The following is an 18005-nucleotide window of genomic DNA, read 5'->3' on the forward strand; positions in this document are numbered from 1 at the left end:
TGGTTGATTCCAGTTAATTATCCCTTGGTTTATTCCAAACTTTGAAATCTAAAGAAAAATGACCTTCAAACTATTAAACTTATGATTTAATAACTTGCAGCTTTTTAAGAATGGACAATGTTAGGTTTTATTTGTCAATAGAAACATCTAAATTGAATTTAAATTTGTAGAGTACCAGAAATATTCTGAAATTATAAGCACAGGTTATAGCTAATATAACTCCTAAAACTGTTTATGTATGATTAAAAAAATGAAAGTAGGGACATAAAAATTAGCTTACTGTTTCACCAATTGTTCCAACATTTCCTGGATCTCCTACTTCTCCCTGTTAATAAAGAACATAAAGCTATAAAAAATGATTGTTTTTCATACAAGACGACTCATAACATCACTCCCATTTTCATTTTTAATGTAATTACATAGTCATAACTTAGAAGAAGTCTCAGAAAATTCAGTTATTTGAAATTCTGTTATAATATTTTTATTAAACATGGTATTTCTTCTATTTTCATTCAAATAATAATAGTTACCTAAAAAAAAACCATTGCTGTCGAATCAATTCCGACTCTTAGCAACCTACTTATCTAAATTATTTTTTTCTACTTAAGGCTTTTAATCATTTTAGAAGCACTTTTAAAAATAAAATTTGAAAAATAAAATATTTATTGAGGTGTACTCTGTAAAAGGTAGAGTGGTAGGCACTGTGAAAGATACTAAGAATAAAAACAAAGTCCTTATCCACAGGGATCTATATTTGCTTGAGGAGATAACATACCTCACAATGTCAAGCAGGAGTACTAAAGGAGTTCATAGGAGCAGGCATCCTATGTGCTGGAGAAACTAGGGTGGCTTCACCGGAGAAGTGATATATATTTATAAACCATTAACCACAATTCTATAGTCTACACAGCTCTGAAAACAGTTTTTCACAATTCATTTGGTGGCAAACTCGACCTAATCTGAATTTATGTTGTGGCCATGTCTTACCTGATCTGAGTGAGTCTACTTATTATCTTGATTTATTTTGCTTAATCTGAACATTTCACTGAGGAAATTGTCATGTGCCTGTTTATGGTATGCTGTCCCAGATCCTGCTGGCAGTGTTAAGGAACATACAGTATATACACTACACTGGCTGTCAAAAATCAAGCATTATTATTTCAAATAGTGGATTATGGAACTATATTTGAGTTGGGCCCTGAAGAATAAGTGATACACTGGTGATGGGAAACGGTCATTTTCGGTGGTGGGAAATGGTATGAGCAAAGGCATGGATTAATGAAACGTGAAAGATTAAGTTGAGGGCATTGTATATGGTGAATCTTCAGGAATGTAAGTTTTGTTTAGGAAAATGAGCAGGAGATTCAACCATCAATTGCTGTTAAGAATTAGTAATTATATTGCAGCGTGGGGTGCATTAAACTGTACTGAACAATATGGTAGCCACTAATGACATATGACTACTCAGCATGTAAAACGGGCTGGTCTGAATTGATTCCAGCATCATAAAAATAATGAGCTTAATACAAATTATGAACTCTAGCATTAGAAAATTTAGCAGTAATGCTGTGACTCATCTCAATTTTTCACTTAAGTTTTAAATTTGTACAAATCAACAATTTCTATAAGCTAGTTTCTTTCGGGCCTTGATGTTGTATATAAAAAACTTTATTGTTAGTATTAGCAAAGATCAAGCATTATTTTTCCTTTGTTGGTGTTACAAAGAAATCATCAAAAACTTGGAAATAAGCCAAAAAAAGAGAGTGACATGTCCTTTCAATGACATAAAGGAGTGAAGGCCACCCAGTGATTAACTAGGGAATGTGCTTAGACTCAGTGCCTACTATTGATTAAAGGACCCAGACACTTATTTTTTTTCTTTTTTTTTTATACAGGTGTGAATATAGATATGAATATGAATATGGATATAGATATATGGTTTCTCAAATGCTCTTTGAACCAGTTTTAACATCTGACTGGCTCCCTTATTAATTAATGATTTGAATAAAATCTTTGATGTGTTAATTTCATATTTGTATAAAAGCCATTATTCTATCTTCTTGAAAATTATATTTTAATACTGATAATAAAGTCAGTTGTTTTACCTTTAAGCCTCCTGGTCCTTGTTCACCTGCATACCCCTTTTGGCCTGGTTTTCCCTGGAAGAGAACAATATATTAAAAAAAAAAAAAAAAAAGAGCGAGAGATGTATAATCATTTCAATTTTGTAAGTTTTCTATGGTTTATAAAATTTAAACTATACTTACAAGATGAAATACTTCAAAATTAATTGATAAATGTATTTTATTATACTCAGTAGCCATTCATTCTACAAATATTTATTGACTGTCTACTATGTACCATGCACAGTTCTAGGGCTGGAGATCAAGGAATTCACTAAACTTACATGCCGTCATAGAGCTTAAATTCTAGTGAGGATGGCCCACAAGTAAAAAAAAAAAAAAATAAGTAAAATATATAGCATGTCAGACAGTGATAAATGGGAAGGACAAAAATTTAGCAGATAAAAAAAAAAAGATAAGAGGGGTATAAACTGTTGTGGGGCTTTTGTTGAAATATTTGATAGGATACCTTCAATGAGAAGGCAGTGTTTGAGTAAAGGCTTAAAGGGACAAGTTATATGGATACCTGAGGGAAGAACATTCCATTCAGAGGAAAACAGCATATGCAAATGCTCTGAGGCAGGGATGTGCGTGGTGTATTCAAGGAACTATGAGGAGCCAATGTGGCTGGAGCAGAGTAAGAAAGAAGATCAGTAAGATTGAAGTTATGCCTCAACCAATATATGTGAAAAATTCCAATCAATGATTTAAAAAAAGGGGAGGGGTGGAGACTGCCAAAAATAGAGCACTAATTTATAATATCTACTCAACATTACACGTTTAGACTTCATGATCACTTCCATTTACAAATACTGTCATATTTTTCCTTTTTAAAATAAAACAACTGTCTGGATCTCATTCTGTCTTGGTCACACGTAAGAGATTTACTGAATTAAAATTACATTAGGACTTCTACCAAAAAAGTTGCTTTAATTTTGGTCTCTCCCTTGCTTGAAATTACCTAGTAGTTTCCTACCAAAGTAGAGCAAAAAACAGAAAATTATCCTATTACTTTTAAATGTCAACTGTTCTCCAATCAATTTAAAGATACAGGAAATTAAATCTCCTTGAGTCTAAATTATTGGGTTTGTCTATGATATTTCAAAAAATTTTACTCTATTTTTATTCACAATGACTGGGAAGAACCTTAAGTGAGAATATTCCTTTCATTTTTAAATAATGCTAACACTCCATCAGGCACTGGAGGATATGGCTATCTCAGGAAACAGTTAAATATCATATCTACATTATGGAAAGAGATAGCGGGTGTCAGTACATTCATAATCTCTTTGAAATTAAGCAATTCAGAGCATGCAAATTGGAATCATAACTTCTGGTCCTGTTTAAGTTCTGTCGTATTAGGTTTTCTTGAGTATGTTATGCTTGAGCATATAACGTCAGAGCCTTATTTTCATATCTAAAAAATGGGACAATAATTGTAGGGTTGTTATCAGGATTAGAGATGATTCATGTGACATACTTAGCCCAAATAGTAGGCCTCAAACTGATCTTTAATCAACAGCAGCAACATTATAATAAATACTAAGACTGAGTAGGCAAGTAGGCATGATTTTCTTCTTTTCTAGGGAAATGTGTTTTAAATAAGATCAATTTTACTGGGTTCAAGGAAGTTTTTGTTATATAACTCATCTCACAGGAAATAAAATAAAAACTCTTCTTCTACTTCCAAGGAGATAATGGTAATTTGTATGTGATAATGAAGTAGAAGTGCAAAAGAAAAAAATTATTGTCTACTTGAATGTAAAAATGTTGAAAAAAATGTGTATTTCACATGAATCTAATAATGCCTCTTTAAAATAAATGCAATCACTACCTAATAATAATGCGTACACCTGAATTATTTCATGATAATGTAAACTTCAGTCATGTGTACCAAAAATGCTTAAAGAATTAATTTTTAGAAATTGAAAGCAAGTCATATATGGTCATGATACTATCTGAAGAAAATTTGGCAGAAAATACATCTTATTAGCTTTCTGTAATTTTACTGACATTTAGAAAACAGAAATTCCCAGAATATTTACTGAAACAGCTGAAGTGTTTAGCTTTCTATTTTACTTCGAGAAACACTTAAATAATTTTCACAAATTACTAAGACCAGAAGAAATTGAAGAAACAAGTAAATATGGAGTAGGCATAACATTATTTAAAATGTCCCTGGAGAGTTTCAGTTACAGGCCTACTTTAGTTTTGAAGATTTTATAGCTTTAGGCCATGTTTTAAATTTTGTCTTTTGCTATAACTTAAAACCGCATTCTATTGTTAAAAGATTTACAAAATAGTTGTTTTCAAGATAAGTACTTATTGAAAGTTATTTATATGATACATACACTTGGCCCCAGTTCTCCAAAGGGTCCAACTGGTCCTTCTTCTCCCTTAAAAGAAAGTCAGAACATATCATAGCCTAAAATAAGTACTTAAAACGTAAACCCTGTTTTTTCTATTTATGCTGAAATCTGAAACTCATTCTGAGATGTGAAAATCATGCTGCAACAATGGGCTCAAAAATAACAACAATTGTGAGGATGGCGCAGGACTGGGCAGTGTTGCATTCTGTTGTACGTGAGGTTGACATAAGTTGGAACCAACTCAACAGCGCCTAACATAACAACATGACCCAGTAAAGTTTTAATTTTTTAAAAAATTTATGTAACAATCCCTTATCTACCTTTAAAAAAAAAAACCCAGTGCCGTCGAGTCGATTCTGACTCATAGCGACCCTATAGGGCAAAGTAGAACTGCCCTGTAGAGTTTCCAAGGAGCTCCTGGCAGATTTGAACTGCCGGCCCTTTGGTTAGCAGCCATATCACTTAACCACTGCGCCAGCAGGGTTTCCACCTTTATCTACCTTTAGAGGGATGTATTTTAAAATTGATAGATGACAAAAAATATATTTAGAAAATTGGGAATGGAGAAGAGTAAAAGTGATTACAGTATCATAAAACCAGGATTAGGAATCACCGAAATCACAAATTAAAGATTATCTTTACCTTCTTGGTCAATATTGCTCTGACACAGAGAGGAATTCGACTACAAATCTCTTAACAGATGAAAATCAATACACATTGGTACATTTAAAAATTACTGATAGAGAACATGTTTCTCTTGGCAGATTTTGATATTTCATTCATTCAAAAAATATATTTTTGAGTCTTAGTTTTGTCTTAAGCCCTAGAGATACAAAAGTAAATCAGATCCTACCCAAATGGGACTTAATGTCTAGAGTTTATTCTTGACTAATTTATAAGTGCAGTATTCTTAGGGTCAAATGAGCTACAAAATTATAAGATATAAAATCTGGCATATTCTTTTAAGGATCAAAAACTTCATGGGTGAATAGAGACAAAAGAGGAACACAGAAGAAATAATAGAAGAGTGCTTTATAATAATGAAACCATGTCTATACATTACTCTCTAAAAAAAAAAGTACTAAATGTTTTTACTTCTCTTATAGACATATTTACTAAATATACTTATTTCTTTACTTTTAAATAAATAGTTGAGATTACCACATCTGAATAACATATACAGAACTTCCTAGGATCGTATATTCTGTTTTCTTTAATAAACATTTTGCTGAATTCCCAACTTATTTAAAATATAATTTATTTGGTCACAAGTATAAAAGAGTCACAAATAGTAAATATAAATTCTAGTACAGATGAATGAGACTCTAGGCTTGGATTCTTCAGGCATTCCATTGAGACCGCTGACATAAATCAATTAACTCAGAACATTGTAAAATGACTCCAAATCCCATTCAATATCTGCCAATATAAAATGGCAATTTAAAATTCTGTATGGCAAAAATTGTCCATACTGAGGTAGCATTTTAAGTAAAAACTAAAGTCCCACAAAAAATATAAAAGGAAAATTTGAAATAAAAAAAATTGTTGACTGGATATTTATTTCCTCCATACCTGAGTTCCTTTGAGGCCAGGAGGCCCAGGAGGCCCTCTATTTCCAAGAAGTCCCTGTAAAAGCAATGTGAGCACACATAAACATTTTAGCTCAAGTAACATTTTGATCAATCAGCATTAATGTAGACTTTTTCTTTTTAATGTCTCCAGAGACAATGTAAAGGAAGAGATGGACAAGACTGGCCCTCTTCATTTCCCATTAAGAAGTTATAAAAATGGAGTTGGAGGGTAGATAAGCAGAAAATTTCAGAGTGGCCAAAAAGTTGGGAAACATAGAGTAAATTAATTTTTTTAAAAGGATGTCATGGATCGAGTTGTGTCCCTCAAGGGTGTCTGTCAGCTTAACAGGTCATGATTCCCTTGTATGACTGTGTGATTGTCTATATCATTTTATCTTCTGATGTGGTTTCCCTCTGTGTTGTGAATCCTATCACTGTGATGTAGTGGGATAGATTGGTGGCAGTTGTATTGATGAGGTCTACAAGATTGGATGGTGTCTTGAGCCAATCTCTTTTGAGATACGAAGGAGAGAAGCTAGTATAGAGACATGGGAAACTCAAACCACCAAGAAAGCAGTGCTGGGAGCAGAGTGCATCTTTTGGACCTGAGGTTCCTTCATTGAGATGCTCCCAGAGCAACAGACGACTGATGACAAGGACTTTCTTCTAATGTTGACAGAAAGAGACAGCTTTACCCTGGAGCTGATGCCTTGAATCTGTACTTCTAGCCTACTAGACTGTGAGGAAATAAATTTCTCTTTGTGAAAGCCATCCACTTGTGGTATTTCTATTATAACAGCTCTAGATGACTAAGACAAAGGATGTTACTTAATGTTCAAATATTCTGCTCAGTGAGTAATGCTTCAACCTCCCAACATGTTTTCAGAAAAAGTACTTCTAAATTTAAAGGAATAGGTCCAATTGCTAATCTGATTAACAGTGCAATAAATACATAATTGAGTGTTCACAAAGTCTGAAAACAGATGGAGGGGAGATACAATGTTTTGAAATTTGTTTAAGAGACCATCAGAGTCTGGAACACATTACATGTATTAAATGTTCTTCAATTTACAGTCCACATATTTCTCTTCTTGATATAAACTGAAAAAATACTGCTTAAGGCAGACATCTTTTACTAGCTGAGCTAAGTTGTTGTCTGGTTTTAAGACGGCTTCAGAGGATACTTTTGGTTTAAGATTTAAAGATTATCTCAGAAATGGTTGCAGCGGTTCATCCAGCTTCCAAGGCTCCAGAAAGTCTGGATTGCAAGGGAATTTGAAATTCTCTTCTGAATTTTCCCCATTTTGATCAGGATTCTTCTATAGAATCTTTGATCAAAATGTGCAGTAATGGTAGCTAGGCACCATCAGGGCTTTTGTTCTCATGGCAAAGGAGGCAGTTATTAATGGAGGAAATTAGCCACACATTCCATTTCCTCCTCCTATTCTTAAACTGGAAATCCTGGTGGCATAATGGTTAAGAGTTATGGCTGCTAACCAAAAGGTCTGCAGTTCAAATCCATCAGGTGCTCCTTGGAAACCCTATGGGGCAGTTCTCTGTCCTATAGTGTTGCTATGAGTCAGAATTGACTCAATAGCAATGAGTTTACTCCTAACTATGAAGGAACCCTGGTGGCACAGTGGTTAAAGTGCTTGGGTGCCAACCGAAAGGTCTGTGGTTTGAACCCACCAACTGCTCTGCAGTGAAAGATGTAGCAGTCTGCTTCTGTAAAGATTTACAGGCGTGGTAACCCTCTGGGGCAGTTATACCCTGTCATATAGGGTCACCATGAGTTCGAATAGACTTGATGGAAGTGGGGTGGGGTATTCCTGACTCTCCTTCTTCCTCTGTTGCTCCAGGCAAATAGAGACCAACTGCTGCACCTTGGATGGCCACTTGCAAGCTTTTTTTTTTTTTTTTTAATTGTGCTTTAGATGAAAGTTTGCAGGTCAAGTTAATTTCTCATTCAAAAGTTTATACACGTATTGTTTTGTGAAATTAGTTGCAATCCCCACAATGTCACAGCACACTCCCCCTCTTCACCGTGGGTTCCCTGTGTCTCTTATACCAGTGGCTGTCCCTTCCTGCCTTCTCATCCTGCTTTTGGACAGAAGCTGCCCGTTTGGTCTCGTATATCTGATTGAACTAAGGAGCACATTCTTCACGTGTATTATTTTTTGTTTCATAGTCCTGTCTAATCTTTGACTGAAGAGTGGGTTTGGGGAAAGGTTTCAGTTCTGGGTTAACAGTGCATCCAGGGAGCTGTAGTTTTGGAGGTTTTTCCAGTCTCTGTTAGACCATTAAGTCTGGTCTTTTTACATGAATTTGAGTTTTGTTCTACATTTTTCTCCTGCTCTGTCTGGGACTCTCTGCTTTATTCCCTGTCAGCGTGATCATTGGTGGTAGCCAGGCATCATCTAACTTTTAAGACCCCAAGCAATACTCAACTAACTAGGAGGTAAAACAGAAGCACTAGGCACATAATTAAGCCAATTAACTGGTATGTCCCATCAAACCATGCTCTTGAATGATCTATATGGGATCTATATGGGATCAAACTGACAACCAGTAACTAGAAAGATTAGGGGCAGTGAATTTATGTCAGTGGGGGAGGAACAACTCAGAAAAGGAGGGTGAGAATGGTTACATGATTCAAAGAATGCAATCAATGTCACTGAATTGTTCATGTAGAAATTTTGAATTGGTGCATGATGTTTTGCCGTGTATATTCTCAACAACAACAAAATAAATAAAATTTAAAAAAAGAGAAAAAGGAAATTTTCAGAAGAAAGTGACAGTCTGAATTTGACTAGGAATTTTAAGACTAAAAGAAATACTTTGTTAATCAAAACATATGTTGTAAAAATTAATTGCTCTCTGAATAAAAGCCCATTCAAAGTAACTGTAAAAAACAGAACAAAACAAACACAAAAACTTCCTATTTCAAAAAGCACCCTACAACACCTAGTCAGCATGGTAACATTGTCTTATTCAGACCTGCTCCCTTAATTGCAATGTGCCCGCAAAGTTGTAAGTAAATCTCTTTAAGAATCAGGTTTTCCATTATTGCTTTCAATGATTCTATAATCTTTAAAAGGTTTTAGCTAATTTTTAAATGTAGTAATAACTATGCCAATTAGCAAATTTACCCAGCTGACTTGTATCTTTAGTTCTGGAATGCACCAGATGACAAATGATGCACAAGAATCATTCTTACATGTTGTATCTTGCTCTATCATTGCCATGTTTTAACACAAGTAAAAGTGAAAAACTCTTGTTTTTTTAAAATGCCTTCAAATAGTATTGTAGCCTTAGAATAAACATAACGCTATGCAAGTAACTGTATGACTTTAGGTAATAATTAACTTCTTTGTGCAGCTGTCCTATTTTTAAAAAGAAGAGATGGATTACTGAAACGGGATGTATTGTCTTATGCCAGCCCAACATATAGTCATGTTTTTTCAGGCAAAAATACACTAATTTTTCTTACGGAAACATTCCTCCCCCTCCTCTAAATCCATGTGGTTTGAGGAAAGGTGACTCTACCCCTGATTTCAAGTGTGGACATGTGACACAGACCTAAGTCAGTTGGTATATTCTACATCCCTAAAAAAACAGCAATTGGTTCAGAAAAGGGCAAGCAGCCCAAGTCAATCCAACTGAATGAAATTTTGGACATCAGTGGAATTACTGGGAAGAAAGAGAATATAATTAAGGATGATATAAACCTGAACAGTGGGGAACCATCAAGTAGAAAAAGCCTAAGGATGAAATCTGGGAATTAACAAACGGAAAGAGTAGGAGTAATTAGGCTCTAATGATATCGTTTGAGGTCCTGAATCCAGACATGCTTGAATTCCTGAATTTCTCACATACTTAAAAGCCTGTTCAGTTTGGTTCCACTACTGACAAGTGAAAAAATCATGACTGATACAATGTTTCTCAAAATCTCTTCAGTATCCAAAATACTACTCTTTTAGAATTCTAAGTGAAAATTTTAAAATATTTAGATTGATTGGAGGTACAGAATGAGAATACTGTGATATTTAAATTTCATGAGCGGCTCGGGGGACATCTAACTCAATTGGCATAACATAGTTTATATAGAAAATGTTGTATATCCTACTTTGGTGAGTAGCATGTGGGGTCTTAAAAGCTTTTGAGTAGTCATCTAAGATACTCTACTGGTTCCACCCGTGTGGAGCAAGGGAAAATGAAGAAAACCTAAGATACAAGGGAAAGATTATTCCAAATGACTAATGGGCCACAATGACCACAGCCTCCACCAGACTGAGTCCAGCAAAGCTAGATGGTGCCCGGCTACCACCACTGACTGCTCTCACAAGGATCACAATAGAGGGTCCCAGACAGAGCTGGAGAAAAATGTAGAACGAAATTCAAACACACACACACAAAAAGACCAGACTTACTGGTCTGACAGAGACTGGAGAAATCCCAAGAGTATGGCTCCGAGACACCCTTTTAACTCAGTCCTGAAGCCACTCCTGAGGTTCACCCTTCAGCCAAAGATTAGACAGGCCTGTAAAATAAACAATAATACATGTAGCTCAACTATGTATACAAGACTAAATGGGCATACTAGCCCAGGGGCAAGGATGACAAGGCAGGAGGGGACAGGAAAGCTGGACAAATGGAAATGGGGAACCCAAGATTAAGAATGAGAGAGTGTGGACATGTCGTGGGGTTGGCAGCCAGTGTCACAAAACAATGTGTGTATTAACTGTTTAATGAGAAACCAATTTGCTCTGTAAACCTTCACTTAAAGCACAATTAAAAAGGAAAAAAATTCCACGAGAGGATAGCTAATGTTTAACCATTTGTTCATTTTTTTCATCTACCATTTCATTAATTTTGTCTACTGTATAAGGCCCAATAAACAGCCCATAACACTAGGCCCTCAAAATACAAATATAAATAAGCCACAATTACTACTCTCAATGAATTCATAATTTAGTGCAAGTGCCCGAACCAAGGGGCAAAGCAGGCAAATACCACATTTGTTGCCAGCTGGGTGATAAAGATCAGCAAATTCAGTCCCCAGAGTGTGGGGATGGATTCTATCTTTACCTTTCTAATTCTCCAGCCTTGTCACCAGCACCCCAAGTGGCGCTTTCTCCAACCCTAGTCAGAGTTCACAAGTTAGAAAGACACCTACTTTCAGACCAGCTACTCATGCAGCATTTCTCTGACCTTAGCCACCCAGAGACAGATCAGAGCTCACAGGTTAGAAGGACATTTTCTTTCAGATTGCCAAATAGGCAGATGCCAGCTCCTGCTGGCTCTCACTGCCCCTGTGAGTTCGTCAATTTGATGAAATGACTTGCAGAATCTCATGGAGAGTATATCATATTTGTAGCTACAGATTTATTACAAACAAAAAGGATGCAAATGAAGAGACACACAGAATGATGCCAAGGAGGGATCCAGTATGTTCTACGTTTCAAAGAAGGGTGTGCTACCCTCTGCTGTGCATGATCGGCAACCAAGAACCATCTCTGAGTCTTAGGGCTCGAGACTCTTATTAGCCTCACTGTGTAGCCATGATATATTACATCATTCCTCCTGAGGTTTGGTCAGCATCAGACCTCCAGATGCTACATCTTGGTCTGGCCAGCCCCCATTAATTAGCCTCAAGTGTTGGTCCAGCTTGAAAGAACTGAAAACAAAAGCCAAATTGCTTTCTGCAAGGTGATTCCATGTCTCGCAATGGGAGATGGTCCTTTAAAATAAAAATTATGAGATGATAATTATAATCGAAGTAGAAGAATATGCAAAGTATAAAAAGTAACCTAGAAAAAGAAGTAAAATCATTTCTTGGAGGGTCAAAAATTTTTTAACGTGTGCAAGTAATCTTGTATTGAGTTATGATAGGCTAAGAAAAATTTGTAGATAAAGAGCATACACCAAAAACTTATAGACAATTCCTAGAGCTCAAAAGACCATGATGAATGTACAATTCTAATTGTTACACACTTAAAACATAAAAATACAGAAAGATTGAAAGTCCAAAAAATGGAAAAAGATATGAATGGTATTTAGCAATCCAAAAATAGCTGAAGTAATTAATGTTAGACCTAATAAATTTAAGGCAACATAGATTATTAGAAATGAGAGGACCACTAAATAATGACAAAAAGTTATATTCACCATGAAGAGATAACAGCTCTCAACCTCTATGAATTCAGTAACATAAATTATAAACATATAAAGCAAAAATTTACAGATGAGTAGTGAAAAATTGACCAATCCACTGTCAAATTAACAAATGAAGAGAGTGGGAGCTATTAGACGGTTTGGTGCCTAAGGCCCTATCATGATTAGGAAGGATTAGGATCCACAACTGGATCCAAGATCTCAAAACACTATCACCTCTCACTTATCAGAGTGTGAAACTTTAACACACCTCTTTCAGTAATTAATATGTCGAGCAAATAAAAATCAGTAGGATAGGGAAGATAAATAGTAAAATTAACAAAAATGATCTAATGGCCATATGTTGAACACTGAACCCCAAACTTGGAGTTTATGCAGTCTTTATAAGCACACATGGAACATTTGTGAAAATTAACCATGTGAAAGGCCATAAATGTGTACCAACAGTAGTACTGATTAAAAAATTATAATATATCAATACAGTGGATTGCTCTATAGCACTTAAAATGAACAAGCCCATCCCAGACGAAACTAAAAAAAAACTTGAGCAGAAGAAGGAAGTTACTGAAGAATATACATGGTATGATTCCATTTATATGATTTTCCATTTATATGATTTTCCATTTATATGAATTTCTAAAACAAGCAAAACAACAGATATGGTAGAAGCACATACATAGGTGGTAAAAAGATGACAAAAAACAAGAGTGGCTACCTCTAAGTGTGGGGTGGGGGAAAAGCAGATGTACATGATTAGGGAGGGATATACAAGAGGCTTCCAATATTCTACACCTATTCCTCACTTATCAATTATCTGACATTTCACATTTATGATAACAGTACAAAATCTACTATCTATTTTGCACATTAGTGAGGTACATCTGGCAGTAAGGAATGCCAAGGTGCAGGGACAGAGTAACACTGGCTGCGATGGTTAATTAAAGGTTATGCATCAGCTTGGCTGGGCCATGATTCTTAGTGGTTTGGCAATTATGTAATGATGTCATCTGGCAGTTATGTAATGATGTAATCATTTTCCATTTTGTGATCTGATGTGGTTATCCTCCATTTTTCATAATGTTGATTTTCACATAATGACCTGGTCTTTGGAAACTAACCATGTCCATAAGCGAGGGGTGGGTGTATTTCTTAATCTTAATGGAGTTTATTATTACTATTTAAGTTTTGTATTTATCAAAAAGAAATTAAAAAAAAATTTTAAATGTGCAAAACCTGGAGTCTTTCAAAGAAATCTAGATTTGAATTCCAGTTCTGCAGTTTACTACAGACATGACTTCAGTTTCCTTATCCATAGTTTTTTGCTGTTATCAGCATCAAAGGGTATATTGTTAAGGAATAAATAAAACGGTATGTGGAATACAACAGAGACTCAGAAATATTAGTTTCGTTTCTCCTAAGGCATCACACATGATTATTGTTTGTAACAGTTTCTGAAATGGCATTTTGCTTATCTATTTTATGTACTTGGAGCTCTGGTGGCGCAGTAGTTAAGAGTCTGGCTGCTAACCAAAAAGATGGCAGTTCAAATCTACCAACCACTTCTTGGAAACTTCATGGGGTAGTTCTACTCTGTCCTGTAGAGTCGCTATGAGTCAGAATTGACTTGACAGCAATGGGTTATGGGTTATTCTATATACTTACCACAGTCATATTAATAACAATTTACTATTATTATTTCTAAAACACTTCTTCCATCATTTCATTCCTTTTGAAAATCTTCCATGGCTTTGTTAGTATCCAGACTCCTCAACTTTATACTGAAGATCTGTCACAATGTTTGCACCTATTTTTCTCTAGTCAGGTATGTTTACCTCCTCTCTCCATACATGTATTCATTTTGTACCCATTGCTTAGAATCTCTCATCACTTGGCTCTACTTGGCCAAATTCAACCCATTAAACTCAAATCCCAATTTCTCTATGAAGCCTTTCAGAATAATGACCACTCGTATTATTCTCCTCTCTGAGTTCCTTATTTCTCACTTATCATATGCTGTCTAGTTATGTTTATTTTCACATGTGAAAATTGCATGTCTCCAGAGGATTACAAGTTCCTAGTAGACAGAAAATCCTGTTTTAATCTTGTTTCCAAGTCGTTGTTTAACATAGTACCCAGCCCATTGTATAAGCTCAATAAATATTTCTTGGCTGATTAAGTGCCACCTGGAGAATAAAATGGTTAATGTAAAGAAAAATCTGTGTATAAAATCCTGATTTGGGATATGGAATGTAAGTATTCAGGGCTGGGTCAAGGTCATTTTGGAAAACTGTCTAGAGTTATGCATCTTCTTTCTAAGTTAGCTCGCCTTTATACAGAGAAATGGAGGTTCATGGATGGTGCAAACAGTGAACATGTTTAGCTGCTAATTGAAAGTTTGGTGATTTGGGTCCACCCAGAGGCACCTCAGAAGAAAGGCTTGGTGATCTACTTTTGAAAAATCAGCCATCGAAAACCCTACAGAGTACAGTTCTACTCACACACGGGGTTTCCATGAGTCGAAATCAACTTAACAGCAACTAGTACACAGATAAACACATGACATATTGTAAGAGTTCAGTGCTAAAGTTATTTCCATATATTCTGCAATATAATCTCACAAATAGCAGCCTTTCTCTGAAAATTTATCAAGGCTGCTATGCAAGAGGGAATAATGCCTTGTTTTAACATCCCCAATTCCATAGCCAAAATAACAACACAAGCCTTTATAAAAAAAAAAAAGAACAAGCCTTTATAGCAACAACTAAATTATTCCTGTTTACTGAAGAACAGAGAATATTTATTGGTTGCTCTTACTTTCTGCAATAAGCTGCAAAAGATGTGTTTTTTTAATGTTATTGGATGCAGACTGCCAAATTGGGTAGCTCTCAAAGAAGGCTTACTGAAGTATGTTTTATATCTATACACACACATATATATACACACACATAACCCCACACTCAAATAGAACCATAATTAACACAAGTCTCCAATCCTAGTTTGAGGTTTTGAGTCAACGGGTTGAAAAAGAATGGAAAATGAAAGGCTTCTTTAGGTCTGTGCCAAACTGCTCAGGAGAGAACCCAATTTGTTTGCAATTAGGGTAACTGTGTATTGTAAATAGAATGCATGTGATTTTCTTGATGACCACCTTGTAAAGCCTCAACAGAGCTTCAAGAATTTATATTATCCCCACTTACAAAACAAGACACATACATGAAAATGACAGAAGTTTTCAGATGCTTCCATGATATAATGTATACAGCTAAAGAAACACATCGAGTTAATAGGGTCAGTATGTTTGCCTTTGTTTTTCCCATTTCTAGAAACAATTTCAAGACAAATTGGAATGACCAAGAAAAGAGAGAAAAACAGCTCCTGCTCAACCCACAAAATATAAAATCATGTTCCTTTTTTCCTTCTTTTTCCTCTCTTCCTTTTAAATTTTCAGATTCTTTTGATAAAATCATCCCTTCTAAGATACTGTTTTTAAAATTCAATGATGCAGTGATCAATTAGTGTCATGTTGCCACTGCTGTTACAAGCCCCTATATATTGCATATATTTAAAGTAATTCTCAAAGTCATTATTACACGCTGGAAATTAAACTATTGTATTCAGAAAAATGTCTAATTTTCAGTCTTTTTGCCCCACTTTTAACATTCTAATTTTAAGATTAAAGAGTAGAAAGAAATTTTAAGGACCATTATGACAATAATATTAAAGAGGTCAGTAGGCTTTTTTTAGTTCCTTGACATTTTTCTTGACAAAACTTCAAAAGAATTAAAATCTCCAGACTAAAGAATTTTGGAAGTTCCTCACCCAGTAAGATACACATACTTAATAACATGGAGCTCAAATATCATTTCCTTCTGAAGTATTTCCCAAGACAGAATCTGTTGTTCAATTGTCTAGAGTCTCATAGCACTTCAGCAACTCTATTATGTAACACTTCTTACAATGTATTGTGATTTTTTTTTTTTATCACTCTCACTAAACTGTAAACTCATCAAAAGGAGGGATCATAACTCATATTTAGTGCTTGGCCTAAAGCGTAGGAGAGACTCAATAAATGTTGAATGAAGTGAATTATTGAACGAATGGGTAAATGAATGTTTTTATATGTATCATGTTTATCAAGTTCAAGCTCCTAAGCATCAGTAGGTAAAAGGCTAAACTAGACAGGAGAAATCCTCAAATGCATTCTTTAAACACACACACACACACACTCTCTCTCTCTCTCTTTGCCCTTCATGCTACTATTTCGACTTTCCTGGTTGGTTTATTACTAGCTATTGATTATTTCTACCTAGATGTCAAATAGGTATCTCAATCTCAAACTAAATATATCTGGAATCAAATGTATTATCATCCCCATCCTCCAAATCTGCTCCAAACCTCCTGACTTTGCTATTTCAGCCACAGACATAAGTCACCGCCCAACTCAGAAGACTCAGATCCATCCCTGACTTCTCTTTCTTCTATCAATTTTATTTAATCAGTTACAAAGCTGTATTGTTTTTACCTCTAAAATATCTTTTTTAAATGCAATCATTAAATCCATCATGCATTAAATTAACATATACTGAGTTCCTACTAGGTTCTATGGATATTATTCTAGTCATTTTGAATATAAAATTTAAAAAAGACATGGTCCCTTCTCTCAAAAAGCTTAGAGTCTAAGACACAGATAAGCAAATCATAAATTATAAGAAGATAAGTGCTCGATAGATTTTTTTTTTTTCTGGAAGGGGTATCTCAATTAGATTTGAAAGGATAAGGGAAAGCTTCCTGTGGAACATGATATTTAATGTGTAGGCATCAGCTGGGTGAAGACAGTCACAGAAAGGTAGAGAAATATCCAGACAAAGAGAACAGCATGCATAACACTATGAGATTTGCACAAGCACATCATGGTTTGGTACTTTAAACAGTTTGGCTGAAATGAATGATGTTTTTAGAAGAGTGATGGTAGATGTGGCTATAGAGTGAAACAGAGAATTAGGTCATAAAGAACCCTGTGTGAAAAGTAAAGAAGTATAAGCCTTAACCTGGAAGCTGTAGAGATAACTCAAGGATTTAAGTACCAGAGTGACATGATGATATCTATACTTTACAAGATTATTCCATCAGCAACATGGAGGCAGATTTGAAGAAATGCCAGACTAGAGGAAAGAAGAACAATTAAACTGCTATTATGCTAATCCAAGGGGAAATAAAGAGGGTCTAAATTACAACATTGGCAAAGGGAATGACTTTAAGAACAAAGAGGAAATATCGAGTCAAAGGAAAGATCAGGATGAAGGTGATAATTGATGGTATGAGGTCATTCAGGAGTCAGCAGAAAGTCTGATGCAAAACATATGTGAAGACTGAACAGGAGGAAGAGTACTTCCAAGGAGATGGAAAGGAAGGAGGAAAGAAGCGCAACATAGAGGGATACGCTTCTTGTAGGCCAATAGGGATGTCAGAAAAAAAAAATCAGGATATCAGGTTAAATTTGAATTTCAGAGAAACAATAATATTTTAGCATAAATGTGCCCCAACTGTTGCACCTCCATAGCTTCACAAGTTTCCCTTTCCTGAATGCCATACATCCTGCTTCTCTGCTTTGCAAATTTCCACTCATTTATCATGTCAGCTCAAGTGTTACCATCTCTGCAAAGCATAATCTGACTCCCCCAATCCTGCTTTCTCACAGTATTACATATTATGTATTATTCACTATGGTTATTATAGGATCCCTGATAGTACAGTGATTAAAGCACTCA

General features: G+C 35.2%; 1 protein-coding gene across 1 annotated transcript in view; it reads right to left on the reverse strand.

Moving 5' to 3' along the window:
* Window positions 1-18005, reverse strand: part of COL24A1 (collagen type XXIV alpha 1 chain) — a 362779-nt gene that overhangs the window by 202083 nt on the left and 142691 nt on the right. Inside the window, exons 20-23 of the mRNA XM_049875555.1 lie at window positions 6065-6118; window positions 4475-4519; window positions 2106-2159; window positions 281-325 (exon numbers count right to left, since the gene is read on the reverse strand). Of these exons, the coding sequence (XP_049731512.1) occupies window positions 281-325; window positions 2106-2159; window positions 4475-4519; window positions 6065-6118 (198 nt within the window). The remainder of the gene's footprint in view (window positions 1-280; window positions 326-2105; window positions 2160-4474; window positions 4520-6064; window positions 6119-18005) is intronic.

Source organism: Elephas maximus, chromosome 3 (assembly GCF_024166365.1).
Source record: "Elephas maximus indicus isolate mEleMax1 chromosome 3, mEleMax1 primary haplotype, whole genome shotgun sequence".
NCBI classification, from domain to species: domain Eukaryota; kingdom Metazoa; phylum Chordata; class Mammalia; order Proboscidea; family Elephantidae; genus Elephas; species Elephas maximus.